The sequence below is a fragment of the Capricornis sumatraensis genome, chromosome 10 (genome assembly GCF_032405125.1).
Source record: "Capricornis sumatraensis isolate serow.1 chromosome 10, serow.2, whole genome shotgun sequence".
NCBI classification, from domain to species: Eukaryota; Metazoa; Chordata; class Mammalia; order Artiodactyla; family Bovidae; genus Capricornis; species Capricornis sumatraensis.
This window is the reverse complement of record NC_091078.1, coordinates 99,074,638-99,088,621: the sequence shown is the minus strand read 5'-3', so window position 1 is coordinate 99,088,621 and position 13,984 is coordinate 99,074,638. Positions and strand designations below refer to the sequence as shown.

Below are 13,984 nucleotides of genomic sequence, written 5' to 3'. Positions count from 1 at the left end.
TGGCTTTATTTAAATAGTGACTGCTACTAAGTCACTTCAGTCGTGTCCGACTCTGTGCGACCCCACAGACGGCAGCCCACCAGGCTCCCCCGTCCCTGGGATTCTCCAGGCAAGAACACTGGAGTGGGTTGCCATCTCCTTCTCCAGTGCATGAAAGTGAAAAGTGAAAGGAGTCGCTCAGTCGTGTCCGACTCTCTGCAACCCCATGGACTGCAGCCCACCAGGCTCCTCTGCCCATGGGATTTTCCAGGCAAGAGTACTGGAGTGGGGTGCCATTGCCTTCTCCGTTTAAATAGTGAAAGTGCTTGGGATTTTAAAAATTTGTCCTTTGTTATGCCGTACATTTTTTCCAGCCCATCTCTGTCATATGACGTTCACCTTCCTAATGCCTGCATTTCATCCTCTCCTCTCCTGCTTACAGTCTCCAGTTCCATTTTATTGACCCATAGGATTAAGTCCACATTTCTTAGCCGCCTGTATTCTTGCCTGGTCGCAGTCTGTCCCCTAACCTTATTTCCCATAACTGCTCGATGCCTTTTGTTTCTCATTTCGCCAGACTTGGCCACCCTCTTTTTACTTCCAGGTTGGTTTTTTTCAGGTGTTCGTGTCCAGAAGGGCTTCTTCCTCTCTCCCTTCTTTACATGCTGATCGCATTTGTGGTAGAGCTGAGAGAGGGCAAGCTTTTTTCGTCACAGCAGACTTAATATTCCCGTGCCGCTTTGTGTCCTGACCCTGTTACTTACTCTCTCTGAAATGGGATTTAATCTCTAACACGGGGAGGCTTCTACTTCACAGTATCATTATTACACGGATTGACAGAATGGAGACAAAACCAGCATGCGTAACAGATAACTCCTCTCCCCTGTGAAGCTTTCCCCCATATCTGTCTCTTCACTGAGCTCCTGTAACAGTTTACTCACAGGCACTAGAGCCCAGATGTCCATATGGGTTTGCCCGTTCTGTCTCTTAGGATTCATTACCAGTGTGCTTAGGATCCACTGGACAGGAGGCTGAAAGTTAGAGTGCCCGATCATAGCGCTGTTTGTAGCGCTCTCTCCCCGTCTGGAAACGATGAAATCATCATGTATACTTTGTTTCTCCAGCCGGGTTACGAGGATGTAGAACATAATAGAAACATCTTAGTGTTGATTTCTTCGCTGGTCCTCCTCAGTACCCAGCACAAAGCCTGGTGCGTGGCAGGTCCTCAGTGGAGCACCTGCGGAAATGGGAAGAACTGTCTAGTGTAGAAAGTAGCACTAGCGCTTCAGAAGGATCACAGTGCGGGGTACCCTTGCATGGTGCCATCTTTCCAGTGCGAAGCTAGGCTGATGTGTGTTCTCTGTCAGTGTGGCAGACAGGGAGGTCACTGCCCTTGGCCCCGCAGGTGGGTCACGCAGCCCAGCGGTGGCAGCACTGGCCGTGGGGCGCAGCAGGCGCAGAGCCCGCCGACCTTTCCATTCCGATGCGCTGCTCACTACACACGACCTTATCTTCTCTTGTCATCAGTTTGCTCTCATCTTAGTCCTGGGGTGGTATGGAAATGAGTTACTTACGATTGAAAATCACGGGCATGTTCAATTTTAATTTGAACATGTAGAAAACAATATTGATTTGTTTGGAATCTGAAATTTATATAACTTTAACATCCAGGCAGTTCTGAGTATCCTGTTTCATTTAAATCATTTATGTAAGCTTGATGTCAAACAGTGACAAATTTGAAATTACAAGACAGTTGACAACAGAAGTCCATGATTGGAAACACTGAAAGGTGTTTCTTCCGTTTGCAGTGTCAGGTGAAAAATGTGTAAGGCAGGAAACCTGGAAAGTGAATCAGGCTGCAGCTTATATCTAGAGAAACGCTATGTCCTCAGTTAAGAAGTGGCCTTTCTTTTTCAAAAAATTGTCATAGCTGTGAGGTCAACCAGGGCAGAGGCGCTGGAGCCCTGAGAACAGACGTAGGCTGGGCTAGTGTGATGACGGCGTCCGAAGCCTGTCCAGTACAGTGAGCATTCAGATCTTTCTCACACCTCTCTTCCTGACTGCCTGCACCCACTTGTGCCTCCCCCTGCCAGGCCTCCGATGACCACAAATCTGATCTCTTTTTTAGGAGTTTGTTTTTTAAGTATAATTGACCTACAACACTATGTTAGTTTCTGGTACACAACATAATGATTTGGTATTTTTGTGCTTTTCATAGAGTATAAATCTGGTTGTGCTATTTCATCATACAAAGATATTAATAACTATTGACTGTATTTCCCACATGGTACACTTCATACCCTTGACTCATTTATTTTCTAACTAGAAGTTTGTACCTGTTAATCTCCCTCACGTATTCCTTTCCTCCCTCCAATCTTGCACCGCCCCCCACCCCCAGCACCCTGTTCCCTGCATCTGTGATTCCGCTTCTGTTCCTTTAGGGTTGTGCCTTTGCTTTGTCTTTTAGAGTCTACATACAGCTGAAGTCATACAGATTTTGCTTTTCTCGCTCTGACTCATTTCACTCACCGTGATACCCTTTTAGTTCATTGGTTGTTAACAATGGCAAGATTTCATTGTTTTGTTACGGCTGAGTAATATTCCAGTGTGTGTGTGTGTGTGTGTGTGTGTATATAAAACACATCATCTTTATCCATTTCTCTATTGACGAGCACTTGGATTGTTTCCATATCTTGGCTTTTGTAAATAATGTTGCATTGAATGTAGGAATGCATTTATTTTTTCTAATTACCGTTTTTGTTTTCTTCAGTTAAATACCCAGGAATGGAATTGCTGGATCATATGGTAGTTCTGTTTTTAATTTTTTGAGGAATCTCCCTTCTCTTTTTCATAGTGACTGCACTAATTTATCGGAGAAGGCAATGGCACCCCACTCCAGTACTCTTGCCTGGAGAATCCCATGGGCGGAGGAGCCTGGTGGGCTGCAGTCCATGGGGTCACTGAGTCGGACACGACTGAGCCACTTCACTTTCAGTTTTCACTGTCACCCATTGGAGAAGGAAATGGCCACCCACTCCAGCGTTCTTGCCTGGAGAATCCCATGGGCAGGGGAGCCTGGTGGGCTGCCGTCTATGGGGTCGCACAGAGTCGGACACGACTGAAGTGACTTAGCAGCAGCAGCACTGATTTATCACCAGGGCACAAGGGTTCCATTTTCTCCACATTCTTGCCAATACTTGTTCTTTGTCGTCTTTTTGATAACAGCCAGCTGACAAGTGAGAGACGGCGTCTCGTTGTGGTTTTGACTGGCATTTCCTTCATGAGTAGTGATGCTGGGCGCCTCTTCATGTGAATGTTGACCATCTGAATATCTGCTTGGAAGGATGTCTGTTCAGACCCTCAGCCCATTTTTTAATCAGGTCGCTCGTCTTTTTCCTCTTGAGCTGTTAGAGTTCTGTATATCATATATATCATTTGCATATAACTTCTCCCTTTCAGGAGGCTGCCTTTTGTTCATAGTTTCCTTCACTGTGCGAAAGCTTTTTAATTTGATGTAGTTACATTTGTTATTTTTGATTTTGTTTCCTTTATCTGCGGAGACATATCAAAAAAAAATTACTGAGATGGATGTCAAAAAGCATTGTGCCTGTGTTTTCTTCTGGAAATTTATGTCTTCAGAGCTTGCATTTAAATCTCTAATCCGCTTTGAATTCACCCTTGTGCACGGTGAATGTCCTGGAGAATGTTCCCAACACACTGTCCTGGAGAATGTTCCCTGTGCACTTGGAAGAAGTCCTGTGTGTGTCTGTGTGTGTGCGCGCACACACGTGTGTATCTGTTATAGATTTTTGGTTTGTGGTTACTGCGAGGTTTATACATAGAAGTCTCGATCATTATTTTAAGCTGCTGCTCTCTTAAGTGAAAAGCACTGTAACCACCCTGCGCTTTGACTGCTCTCCTCCCCGCCCCCAGCCCCGCGTGTTTACTCATTTGACGTCATGCTTTGTATCTTTTTGTTTGGCGTATCCCTTAACTACTCATTGTGGATGCAGGTGATTTTCCTGGCCGTGTCCACTGGCTGCAGAGTGCACGGTGGCCCAGAGCCGGAGTTGCCCTGCTGGTGGGCAGAACTCGGTCTCAGAATGGGTTCTGATATGGCAGGCTGTAGGGCTGCAGTGGTCCTGGGGCTGTTGTCTGCCCACTGGACTGTGGGGCTGGGACTTACGGGCCCCCAGGGGTGGTGCCAGCCCACTGGTGGGTGGAGCTGGGTCCCAGGGCCTCTGGCTGCAGGGTCCTGGGGATCCTGGAGCTAGTCCCGGGACCCTGGTGTCTAGGGCTGATCCCGTGCCCTTTGGTGTACAGGGCTAGGTCGTGGGGCAGCTGTGGACTCGGGTCTTAAGACAGCATGTCTGCTGGTGGGTAGGTGGGCTGTGTCTCTGCCTGGCCAGTTGCTTGGCCTGAGGTGTCCCAGTACTGACGCTTGTGGAGTCAGGCCAGGCTAGGCAGCTAGTGGGGCAAGGTCCTTGTGCCGATAAGCTAAGAGGATTCCAGAGTGGCAGGTGCCAGTGCCAGCGACCTTGTGATAGAGGGGGGGATGTCTGCCACCATCCTTCTCCCTCTGGGGTCAGCAGGTGAGTCTGACCCAGGCTCCTTTCAAATGATTGCTTCTGTGCTGGAGCATGGGAGATTCTGTGTGTGCCCTTTAAGAGTGGAATCTGTTTCCCACAGCCCTCTGGCTCTCCTGAAAGTAAGGCCCACTGGCCTTTGAAGGGAAACACTGTAGGGACTGGTCTTCCCAGTGGAGGCACGCCCAGCTGGAGTGCCCACTCCGCGTGGGGCTGGAGCCCTCATGCCTTGGGGAGAGCCTCTGCAGTTGAGGTATCCTCCCTTTTGGGGGGAGCACCTGCCCGGGAGTATGGATCTTGCCTAGCCTGCGTCTCCTCCCTCCTGCCGGTCTTGTTGTGGTTCCTTCTCTGGGTCTGTAGTTACAGAGGATCTCTCCTGCTGGTCTTGCCCTTTGTCTCATCGGTAGTTGCTCTGTAAATGTGACGTGGGTGTGCCTGTGGTAGGAGGCGAGCTCACAATCTTCCTACCTTTGCCATCTTGGCCACACATCTCCATGGACCTAACAGCCCTTTATTTTTAAAACCTAATGGGCTTTGAAGTCCATGGTCTCTGGGATCAAGAAGAGAGAGTTCAAGCTTGGGCCTACTTTGATGTGTCTTCCAAAAACTAAGTGTCATCTTAACAGAGGGCAGAACTCTGGGTTGATGTCAAGTCTGCTGTCTTGAAAGACACCAGGTAGTATTCCTGTTGAGTTAGAATTGTTAACACCTCCTGGATTCTTATGACTTCACCAGTTTATTTTAGTATGTGATATTACTCTGAACTTTAGAGATTTGATATCAACAGCTTAGTTAATGACCAAATAATCTTCTCACAGGGAATTTCTTTAACTTCTGAAATCTACCTTGTAAGATAAGTAATTTGAAAAAAACATCACATCAGTTGAAGGCCATTATTTTTCCTTTTGCAACAGGAAGAAAATTTTGCCTACACACACACACTCACTTTTCCTTTTGCAACAGGAAGAAAATTTTGCCTATACACACACACACACACACACACACACACACACACACACACACACACATTTGCAAACCAGAGAATCAGTCTTTATTTTTATCTTAGGATTTTTTTTTTTTTTGGCCACAGAGAGGGGCATGTGAGATCTTAAGTTCCTCAAACCAGGGCTGGAATCCATGCCCGGGCATTGGGAACAGGGAGTGTTCACCACTGGACCACAAGGGAAGTCCCTTGCCTATATTTGTTCTTCATTGAGTGTTCGTAGCTTCTGTGTACTTAATCCGTTGAGAACTTGGTGTAGCCTGTTGACTGGTTGATTTTGGAAAAACTCCAGGCAGAACTTGTCTTTAGTGATGGTTTGTAGAGCTTCTAATCAGAGAAAACCCAGTTCCTCCCTCTCCTCTTACTGGGTACCGTGTAACTACCGCAGAGCTCCCCAGGTAGCACTCGTGGTAAAGAGCCCGCCTTCCAGTGCAGGAGACATGAGAGAAGTGGGTTCCATCGCTGGGTCGGGAAGATCCCCTGGAGCAGGCAGTGGCAGCCCACTCCAGTATTCTTGCCCGGGAAATCCCGTGGACAGAGGAGCCTGGCGGCTTATAGTCCGTGGGATCGAAAAGAGTCTGACAGGACCGCGGGACTAAACAAGAAACGAGTTGGAATGACACTTGCTGTTAAGATTAGTTGGCTTCTGGGCTGTTACTTGTAATTACTCTTCTTAGAAATGTTGATTAGGTAGCAGTCACTGTTCGTATCTTCATTTTTCCAGTTTATAAACTGTTTTCAATAACATCGATCTGCGCAGCTTGCTGGCAGCCCAGTAGTAACTTAGAGTCAGCAAAGCTCCCAGAGCCCTTGGGCTAGATGGAACTCTTTTTTAGCTTGATCCACAGTTACTCTTATGTTTGTTTTTGTTCTTTTAACACCTTTTAAAAGTTAAGTCTCATTGTCATCTAATACAAGGGAGCGGTTTGAAACGAACAACGCTTATTGTAAAGAGCACTCTTTGCACTCCCAAGCCCCGCTGTCCCAGAGACCTGCTTTCACGTTTGTAGGCAGTTTCCTCCGGTGCTTCACTCTGCGCCTGTGAACGACACGCTTGCAGTGCCATTTCCTGATTTTTTTTCAGTTTTAGTCACATGATGACTTTCTGCTTCAAAGAATGGGAATTTAGTTTTTGTACCTCTCTTTCTCTCCTCTCAATGTGGTAATTTTAAGAGAGTCAGTGCTCACATTATTATGGTTGCATATGATTGACTCAAAGGACATCAACAGTATGTTATTATATTTGCTTATAAAAGCGCTTGTTTTTCCTTGAATTAGAAAGTGTCTTTTTTGATGGGCATGTACACACTGCTGTGTTTAAAATGGATGACTAACAAAGACGCACTGCACGGCTCGTGGAACTCTGCTCGATGTGATGTGGCATCCTGGATGGGAGAGGGGTTTGGGGCAGAGTGGATACAAGTCTATGTACGGCTGTTCAGCTGAAACCACCGCAACATTGGTTGTTAATGGGCTAGTCCCCAGTACAAACTAAGAGGTTTTTTTTAAAAAACTGCTTGTATTTTATTTGCTTGGCTTTTCTTTGTGTTCTTATTGCTAATAAATCTTCAGTCTCTGGGACAGCGATAAAACTTCTCAGATAAGTCAGGTAGCTGTTGATTCGTTTCCTGCTCTGAGTCTGGCCTCTGGGAGCCCTGTCCTCTCTGCGTTAATCTGACTGGCTGTTCCTTAGGCCTGTGGTGTAAGCTGTTGTCCTGGACCCTTGCTTTACCATCATCGCGACAATGTCTTTTATCTCTCTCCTGCTCTGGATTCTGACTGTCCATTTACTCCATTTTGGTGAAAGCTTTTCCTTCTTTCTCAGAAAGAGTGAAAGAGAAGTATCTTTTCAGATGTTGCACGTCTGCAAATGTTTCCATTTTGTCCTCAGGTGCATTTATATGATACTGTGGCTAAGTATAGAATTCTCAGCTAGGACTGAGAATTATTATCCTTTAGAATTGAAGACCTTGCTGTTAAATAGTCCAGAATGTGTTGCTGTTGAGTAATCCAGTAGTTTGACTGTTGAATATTTCAGTACTTCTTTCTCTTACTTTTTTGGCTGTTTTTTTTTTCCCCCTAGAAACTTTAGGATTGTGTCTGTGTGGTGTTTTGAAGTTTTATCCTGAATGTGCCTGTGTATGTGTGTGCGTGCACACGTGTGCGCTGTGCATGTTTATTTGGTAGCCCTTTTACATCTGGAAACTTGTCCTTTGGTTTGAGGTTTCTTTGATAGATTTCTTTTTTTGTCTGCTGTCCTGAAGTTCCCGCTCAGCAGATGTTGAGCATCCTGGATTGTACCCCTCTCTTTCTTCCTCTCCCCGTTCTTCCTTTCTGTGCTCTCCTATTCTGCAGCTCTTTTTTTTTTCTTAATATATATATTTCATTGAAGTATCGTTGGCTTACAGTGTTTCCAGTGTGCAGCAAAGTGATTCAGTTATACACATATTATTTTTGAAATTATTTTCCATTATAGGTTGTAACAAGATATCAACTATAGTTCCCTGTGCTGTATGTAAACTTTTGTTGCTTGTTATGTGTCTATTTTTTAAATTGGAAATCCAACATTCTATTCATAGTAAGTCAAACAAGTGTAAATACCTGGGCATTTGTATTCTTCAAAACATTTCAAAATAATTCTGATATGCACCTGGATTTTGAAAAGTGACTACAGTTGTTTCTATTAAGTTGTAGTTTTGGTGATACAGAGTTGTTATTTTTCTGTTGACCAGTCATGCTGCAATGGTATTAAGTGAGTAATAGTTACATTATCACAGTAGTGAAAGATGTTTGTCAGTTTTCACAGTCAATAGCCAGACAAAAAAACAAAAGTTAATTACGGTTGCAAGCCATAATGGTAACATAATTAAACAATATAAAATAATTATATACTATTGGAGGGTCAAGCAGAGTGTGCTAAGTGAAAGTGCGTACGTGCGTGTTTTAATCCACCCAGTCAGTCTTTTGGTTGGTGCATTTAATACATTTACATTTAAGGTGATTATCGATGTGTAAGATCTTAATTACCATTTCTTAATTGTTTGGCGTTTATTTTCTTTAGGTCTTTTCCTTCTCTTGTATTTCCAGCCTAGAGAAGTTCCTATAGCATTTGTTGTGAAGCTGGATTGGTGGTGAATTCTCTTCACTTTGGCTTGTCTGGAAAGCTTTCCATTTCTCCGTCCACTCTGAAGGAGAGTCTTGCTGGGTAGAGTGTTCTTGGTTGTAGAGTCCTTCCTTTCATCGCTTTAAACATATGGTGCCATTCCCTTCTGGCTTGCAGAGTTTCTGATGAGAAACCAGCTGATAGCCCGATGGGAGTTCCTTTATATGTTATTTTCCCCTTGTTGCTCCTAATATTTTATCTCTGTCTTTAATCTTTGTCAGTTTCATTACTATGTGTCTCAGTGTGTTCCTCCTTGGGTTTATCCTGTCTGGGACTCTCTCTGCTCAGATCCTTTCTCTCTTTCTCTTCTCCTTCTGGGACCGCTATAATGCTAATGTTGGTGCGTTTGATCTTGTTCCAGAGGTCTCTGAGGCTGTCTTCATTTCTTTTCTTTCTTTTCTGGGTATTCTCTTCTGTGGCAGTGATTTCCACCAGTCTGGCCTCCAGGCCATTTATCTGTCCTTCTGCCTCAAGTCTTCTGCTATTGACTCCGTCCAGTGTATTTCTTATTCATCTCTGTTTGCTTGTTCTTTAGTTCTTGTATGTCTTTGGTAAACATTCTTGAATCTTCTTCATTGTTTTTCCTAGACCCTGGATCATCTTCCCTATCATTACTCTGAAATCTTTTTCTGAAAGGTTTCCTATCTCTACTTCATTTAGTTGTTTTTTGCGGGTTTTATATTGTCCCTTCCTCAGGGACATAACTTTGCTTTTCATCCTGATTAACTTTCTGTAATATGGATTTTTTTTCAGCCACTGTGGCAAGAAGCCACTCCTTGCTTCTTCTGTTTGCCCCCTGATGGAGGAAGCTAAGAGGCTTGTGTAAGATTCCAGATGGGAGGAACTGGTCGTGGGAAACACTGGGTCTTGCTCTGGAGGGCAGGGCCTTGCGCAGTAAAGCTTCCATCCAGTTGTCTGCTGAGGGGTGGAGTCGCACTCCCTCCCTGGTAGTTGTTTGGCCTGAGGTGACCCAGCCCTGGCGTCTGCAGACTCTGTGGCAGGGTTGATGGTGACCTCCAAGAGGGCTTACACCAAGGGGCCCTTCCGGGCCTGCTGCTGCTGTGCCCCGTCCTGTGGGGAGCCCCTGCGGACCCGCCCCCACAGGAGACCCTCCAACGCTGGCAGGTGGTCTCGGTTCGGACTCCTGTGGGTGCACCGCTCCTTTGCTCTGGGTCTTGGTGTGCCCAGGGTTTTCTTCGTGCCTGCAAGGCTGGAGGCTCTGTTTCCCCCCGTCCTGTGATCAAGTCCTGCTGACCTTCGCGGCCAGATCCCCTGGGGATGCCTAGTCCCTTTGTCAGATCTCTGGACTGGGAAGCCCTGCGGATTCCGAACCCTCACAGCAGTGGGAGAACTTCTTTGGTCGTCTTCTCCAGTTTTGGGTCACCCACGTGATGGGTATGGGATTTGATTTGATTGTGATTGCGCCCCTCCTCCCGTCTTTGCTGCAGCTTCTTCTTTGTCTTTGGACATGGGATATCTTTTTTTTTTTTTTCCATTTTATTTTTTTTTTTATTAAATTTTAAAATCTTTAATTCTTACATGTGTTCCCAAACATGAAACCCCCTCCCACCTCCCTCCCCATAACATCTCTGTGGGTCATCCCCATGCACCAGCCCCAAGCATGCTGTATCCTGCGTCAGACATAGACTGGCGATTCAATTCTTACATGATAGTATACATGATAGAATGCCATTCTCCCAAATCATCCCACCCTCTCCCTCTCTCTCTGAGTCCGGGATATCTTTTTTTTGGTGGGTTCCAGCATCCTCCTGAGGAAAAGGTGATGGCACCCCACTCCAGTACTCTTGCCTGGAAAATCCCATGGATGGAGGAGCCTGGAAGGCTGCAGTCCATGGGGTTGCTAAGAGTTGGACATGACTGAGCGACCTCACTTTCACTTTTCACTTTCAAGCATTGGAAAAGAAAATGGCAACCCACTCCAGTGTTCATGCCTGGAGAATCCCAGGGACGGGGGAGCCTGGTGGGCTGCTGTCTCTGGGGTCACAGAGTCGGACATGGCTGAAGTGACTTAGCAGCAGCAGCAGCGTGGAAGTCCTGGGGAAGTCTTGTAATCAAATCCTGCTGGCCTCAAGGTCGCATTCCCCGGGGACTCCCAGTCTCTCCGTTGGTTCCCCAGGCCGGGAAGCCCGACATGGGGTTCTGAGACTTCACAGCAGTGGGGAAACTTCTTTGGTATTGCTCTCCAGTTTGTAGGTCGCCCACCCAGCGGGTATGGGATTTGATTTTATCGTGATTGTGCCCCTCCTGCTGTCTTGCGGTGGTTTTTCCTTTGTCTTTGGTCATGGAGTATCATTTTTGATAGGTTCCAGCATCCTCCTGTTGATGGTTGTTCAACAGATGGTTGTGATTTTGGTGTTCTCGCAGGATGAGATGAACGCATGTCCCTCTACTCTACCTTCTTGAACTGGAGGCCCCTTTATTTTCTTTGTAGTTCAGATCACCATCTGAAATCACGGAATCACTTCCATGTGTATTGTCTTTCCCGTTGTCACGTAAGCTCTGTGATCCGGGGACTTTGTACCTCTAGTACCTAACAAGGCCTGGCATGAGGTAACACTCCTAACTTGGCCCGCATTACACAGTTCAGTTCAGTCGCTCAGTCGTGTCTGACTCTTTGGGACCCCATGAATTGCATCACGCCAGGCCTCCCTGTCCATCACCAACTCCTGGAGTTCACCCAAAATAATGTCCATTGAGTCAGTGATGCCATCCAGCCATCTGATCCTCTGTCATCCCCTTCTCCTGCCTCCAATCCCTCCCAGCATCAGAGTCTTTTCCAATGAGTCAACTCTTTGCATGAGGTGGCCAAAGTACTGGAGTTTCAGCTTTAGCATCATTCCTTCCAAAGAACACCCAGGACTGATCTCCTTTAGATTGGACTGGCTGGATCTCCTTGCAGTCCAAGGGTCTCTCAAGAGTAATGAGCAAAGTTGGGGCTAATTACATCTGGTGATGTCCATGTGTATGTAGAGTCTTCTCTTGTGTTGTTGGAAAAGGGTGTTTGCTATGACCAATGTGTTTTCTTGGCAAAACTCGGTTAACCTTTGCCCTTCTTCATTTTATACTCTCAACTTTTTGAGGCCATAGTTTATTATTATCTGTCTAAATAATATTATAAGAAACCCAGTGGGCTTCCCAGGTGCCAGTGCAGGAGATACAAGAGATACAGGATCTTCCCTGGATTGGGAAGATCCCATGGAGAAGGAAATGGGAACCCACTCCAGTATTCTTGCTTGAAGATCCCATGGGCAAAGGAGCCTGGCAGGCTACAGTCCGTGGGGTCACAAAGAGTCGGACATGGTTAATACACACACCACCTTAACAACAGCCTCAATCTCCATTGTTTTAGTGCATGCAAATCTTGATTTTCACTGTTGTTTTTGTTGATGGTTATTTCCTGAACCATGCTCAGTTGCTTGCTGAAGTTACCCAGTTTCTCTCTTGAAGATCCAACTTCATTTTTGTTGAACTCATATTAAAAAGTTGCATACATTTTGAGTACTCTTTCCCAACCCTGATTTTACCCTTTTTTTTATTTTGCAGAGTGTCTTTCTTCCCCACAAGAACATTATAGGTGGCATTCTAACAAAATGCCAAAATGTTAAAGCTTATTTTAAGCGATTTCCTGGAAATGTGTTTCTTAGTATTTTTGGCTAACACGTCTTGGTTACTGTGTATCAAGTGTTCTGAGAGTCTCTCAGTGGTTAGCTCTTTGCATCCTCACAGCAGTGCTATTTCACGAGTCTGGTGGTTTCCTTATTTTGTGGAAAGGGAACTGAAGAACAGAGAGCATAAGGAGCGTGCCCAGGTTCACACAGCGCAGTGAGTCTGGTCCCGCAGGCCGTGCTCCTGACTGCGGTGCGGCATTCCCTCTGCAGCGGCTGACTCGAGTTAGATTCTGGTGTGATTGTCTTCTGTGAGTCACCGTGCTGCCAGAGCAAATTGGAACCGTGTCAGCCTTAAAGTAAGTCAGAAGAGTGGCAGTGAACACATACGAACCGCATAACAGCTTCATCTGTTCAAAGGCTGGGGACATGATGCCCAGTTGACCCACATTGTTGCAGTAGGTTTTGGGGAAGTGTTCATGTTATTTCCTGCAGTTGTTTATGGTTTTGAACTTCTTCTTAGGCACATCACCCCTGAAAAATTCTATGTGGAAGCTTGTGATGACGGAGCAGATGATGTACTTATCATCGACCGCGTGTCCACAGAAGTTACGCTCTCAGGTACGTCACGGCCAGGGTTATAAGCGTCCTGAAAGATGTTACATCTCAGTTGCAGTAGCAGTTAAACTGACGAGGTCTGTGTTGGTGTGTGGATCTCTGAGCGCCTTCTTAGAAAAAATTTAATTCTTACTACCTCATTTGATTTTTGTGCCTTGATTTTATGTTTTCTCTTGAAATTTTTAGCATTTTACTGTTCATAAGAATTTTAAAACTTAATTATTTATTTGTTTTCTCAACGGTACTAGAACAGGATTGATTTTGGTGGTGTTAATGTTCCTCTCTAACTATAACTATTAACTATAACTCTAACTATTTAAAGTATTAGGATGTGAGAAAGTTGTTTTAGCATAAAGTGTGGAATTTTAACAACCGCTTTGTTTTTGAAAATATTCATGACTATGAGGATAATTTAATAAATGAAAAATTATTTATATATCACTAAAACTTATGTTTTAGGCTGAATGGTTTTCCTAACCTTTATCTAATCTATCTGTATTTTGGTTTTGCTTCTCTGGGGTGTGAAAAACAACTTGTTGTTAAATTGTGTGGAACACTGATTTCTGACTAGATTAATGTGAAATAATTTCAGTGACAAATCAATGTGCCATGTGAGAATCACATTTAGAAGGTCGTATGTCACTTATTTAAAAATTCACGTCTAGACAGAACTCTCTTATTTTTTTCTGAAGCACAGTATTTGAGTGACCATAGGGTAGGCATTCAGTAAATAGTAACTAACCTCGGAATGGATAAAGTGAAACATGAAGATATTTTGCATAGGATACGAAAGTGTAAGAAAGTTAGGACTAAGTCTGTTTTCTTGAGTATCTGCTTGTTCTCGTTAAGTACTGTATATAACTCTTCGTTTGACCAAATGGAGTGACGGCTGTTTTAGTTTGGTGATGTGGCCTTTCCTGTGACTTGCTTGGTGGCTGTGCTCTCAGAATGGCTGACTGCTTTTATCACACTGTTAGTTTACTTCTAAACTTCAGTCCCCAAACTTCTT

The 13,984-nt window shown here is 45.0% G+C and overlaps 1 protein-coding gene across 2 annotated transcripts in view; it reads left to right on the top strand.

Moving 5' to 3' along the window:
* The window catches only part of SACM1L (SAC1 like phosphatidylinositide phosphatase), a 53,182-nt gene that overhangs the window by 2,166 nt on the left and 37,032 nt on the right, over nt 1-13,984 (top strand). For both annotated transcript variants that reach the window (XM_068981751.1, XM_068981750.1), the window contains exon 2: nt 12,881-12,978. In XM_068981751.1, the coding sequence (XP_068837852.1) occupies nt 12,881-12,978 (98 nt within the window). The remainder of the gene's footprint in view (nt 1-12,880; nt 12,979-13,984) is intronic.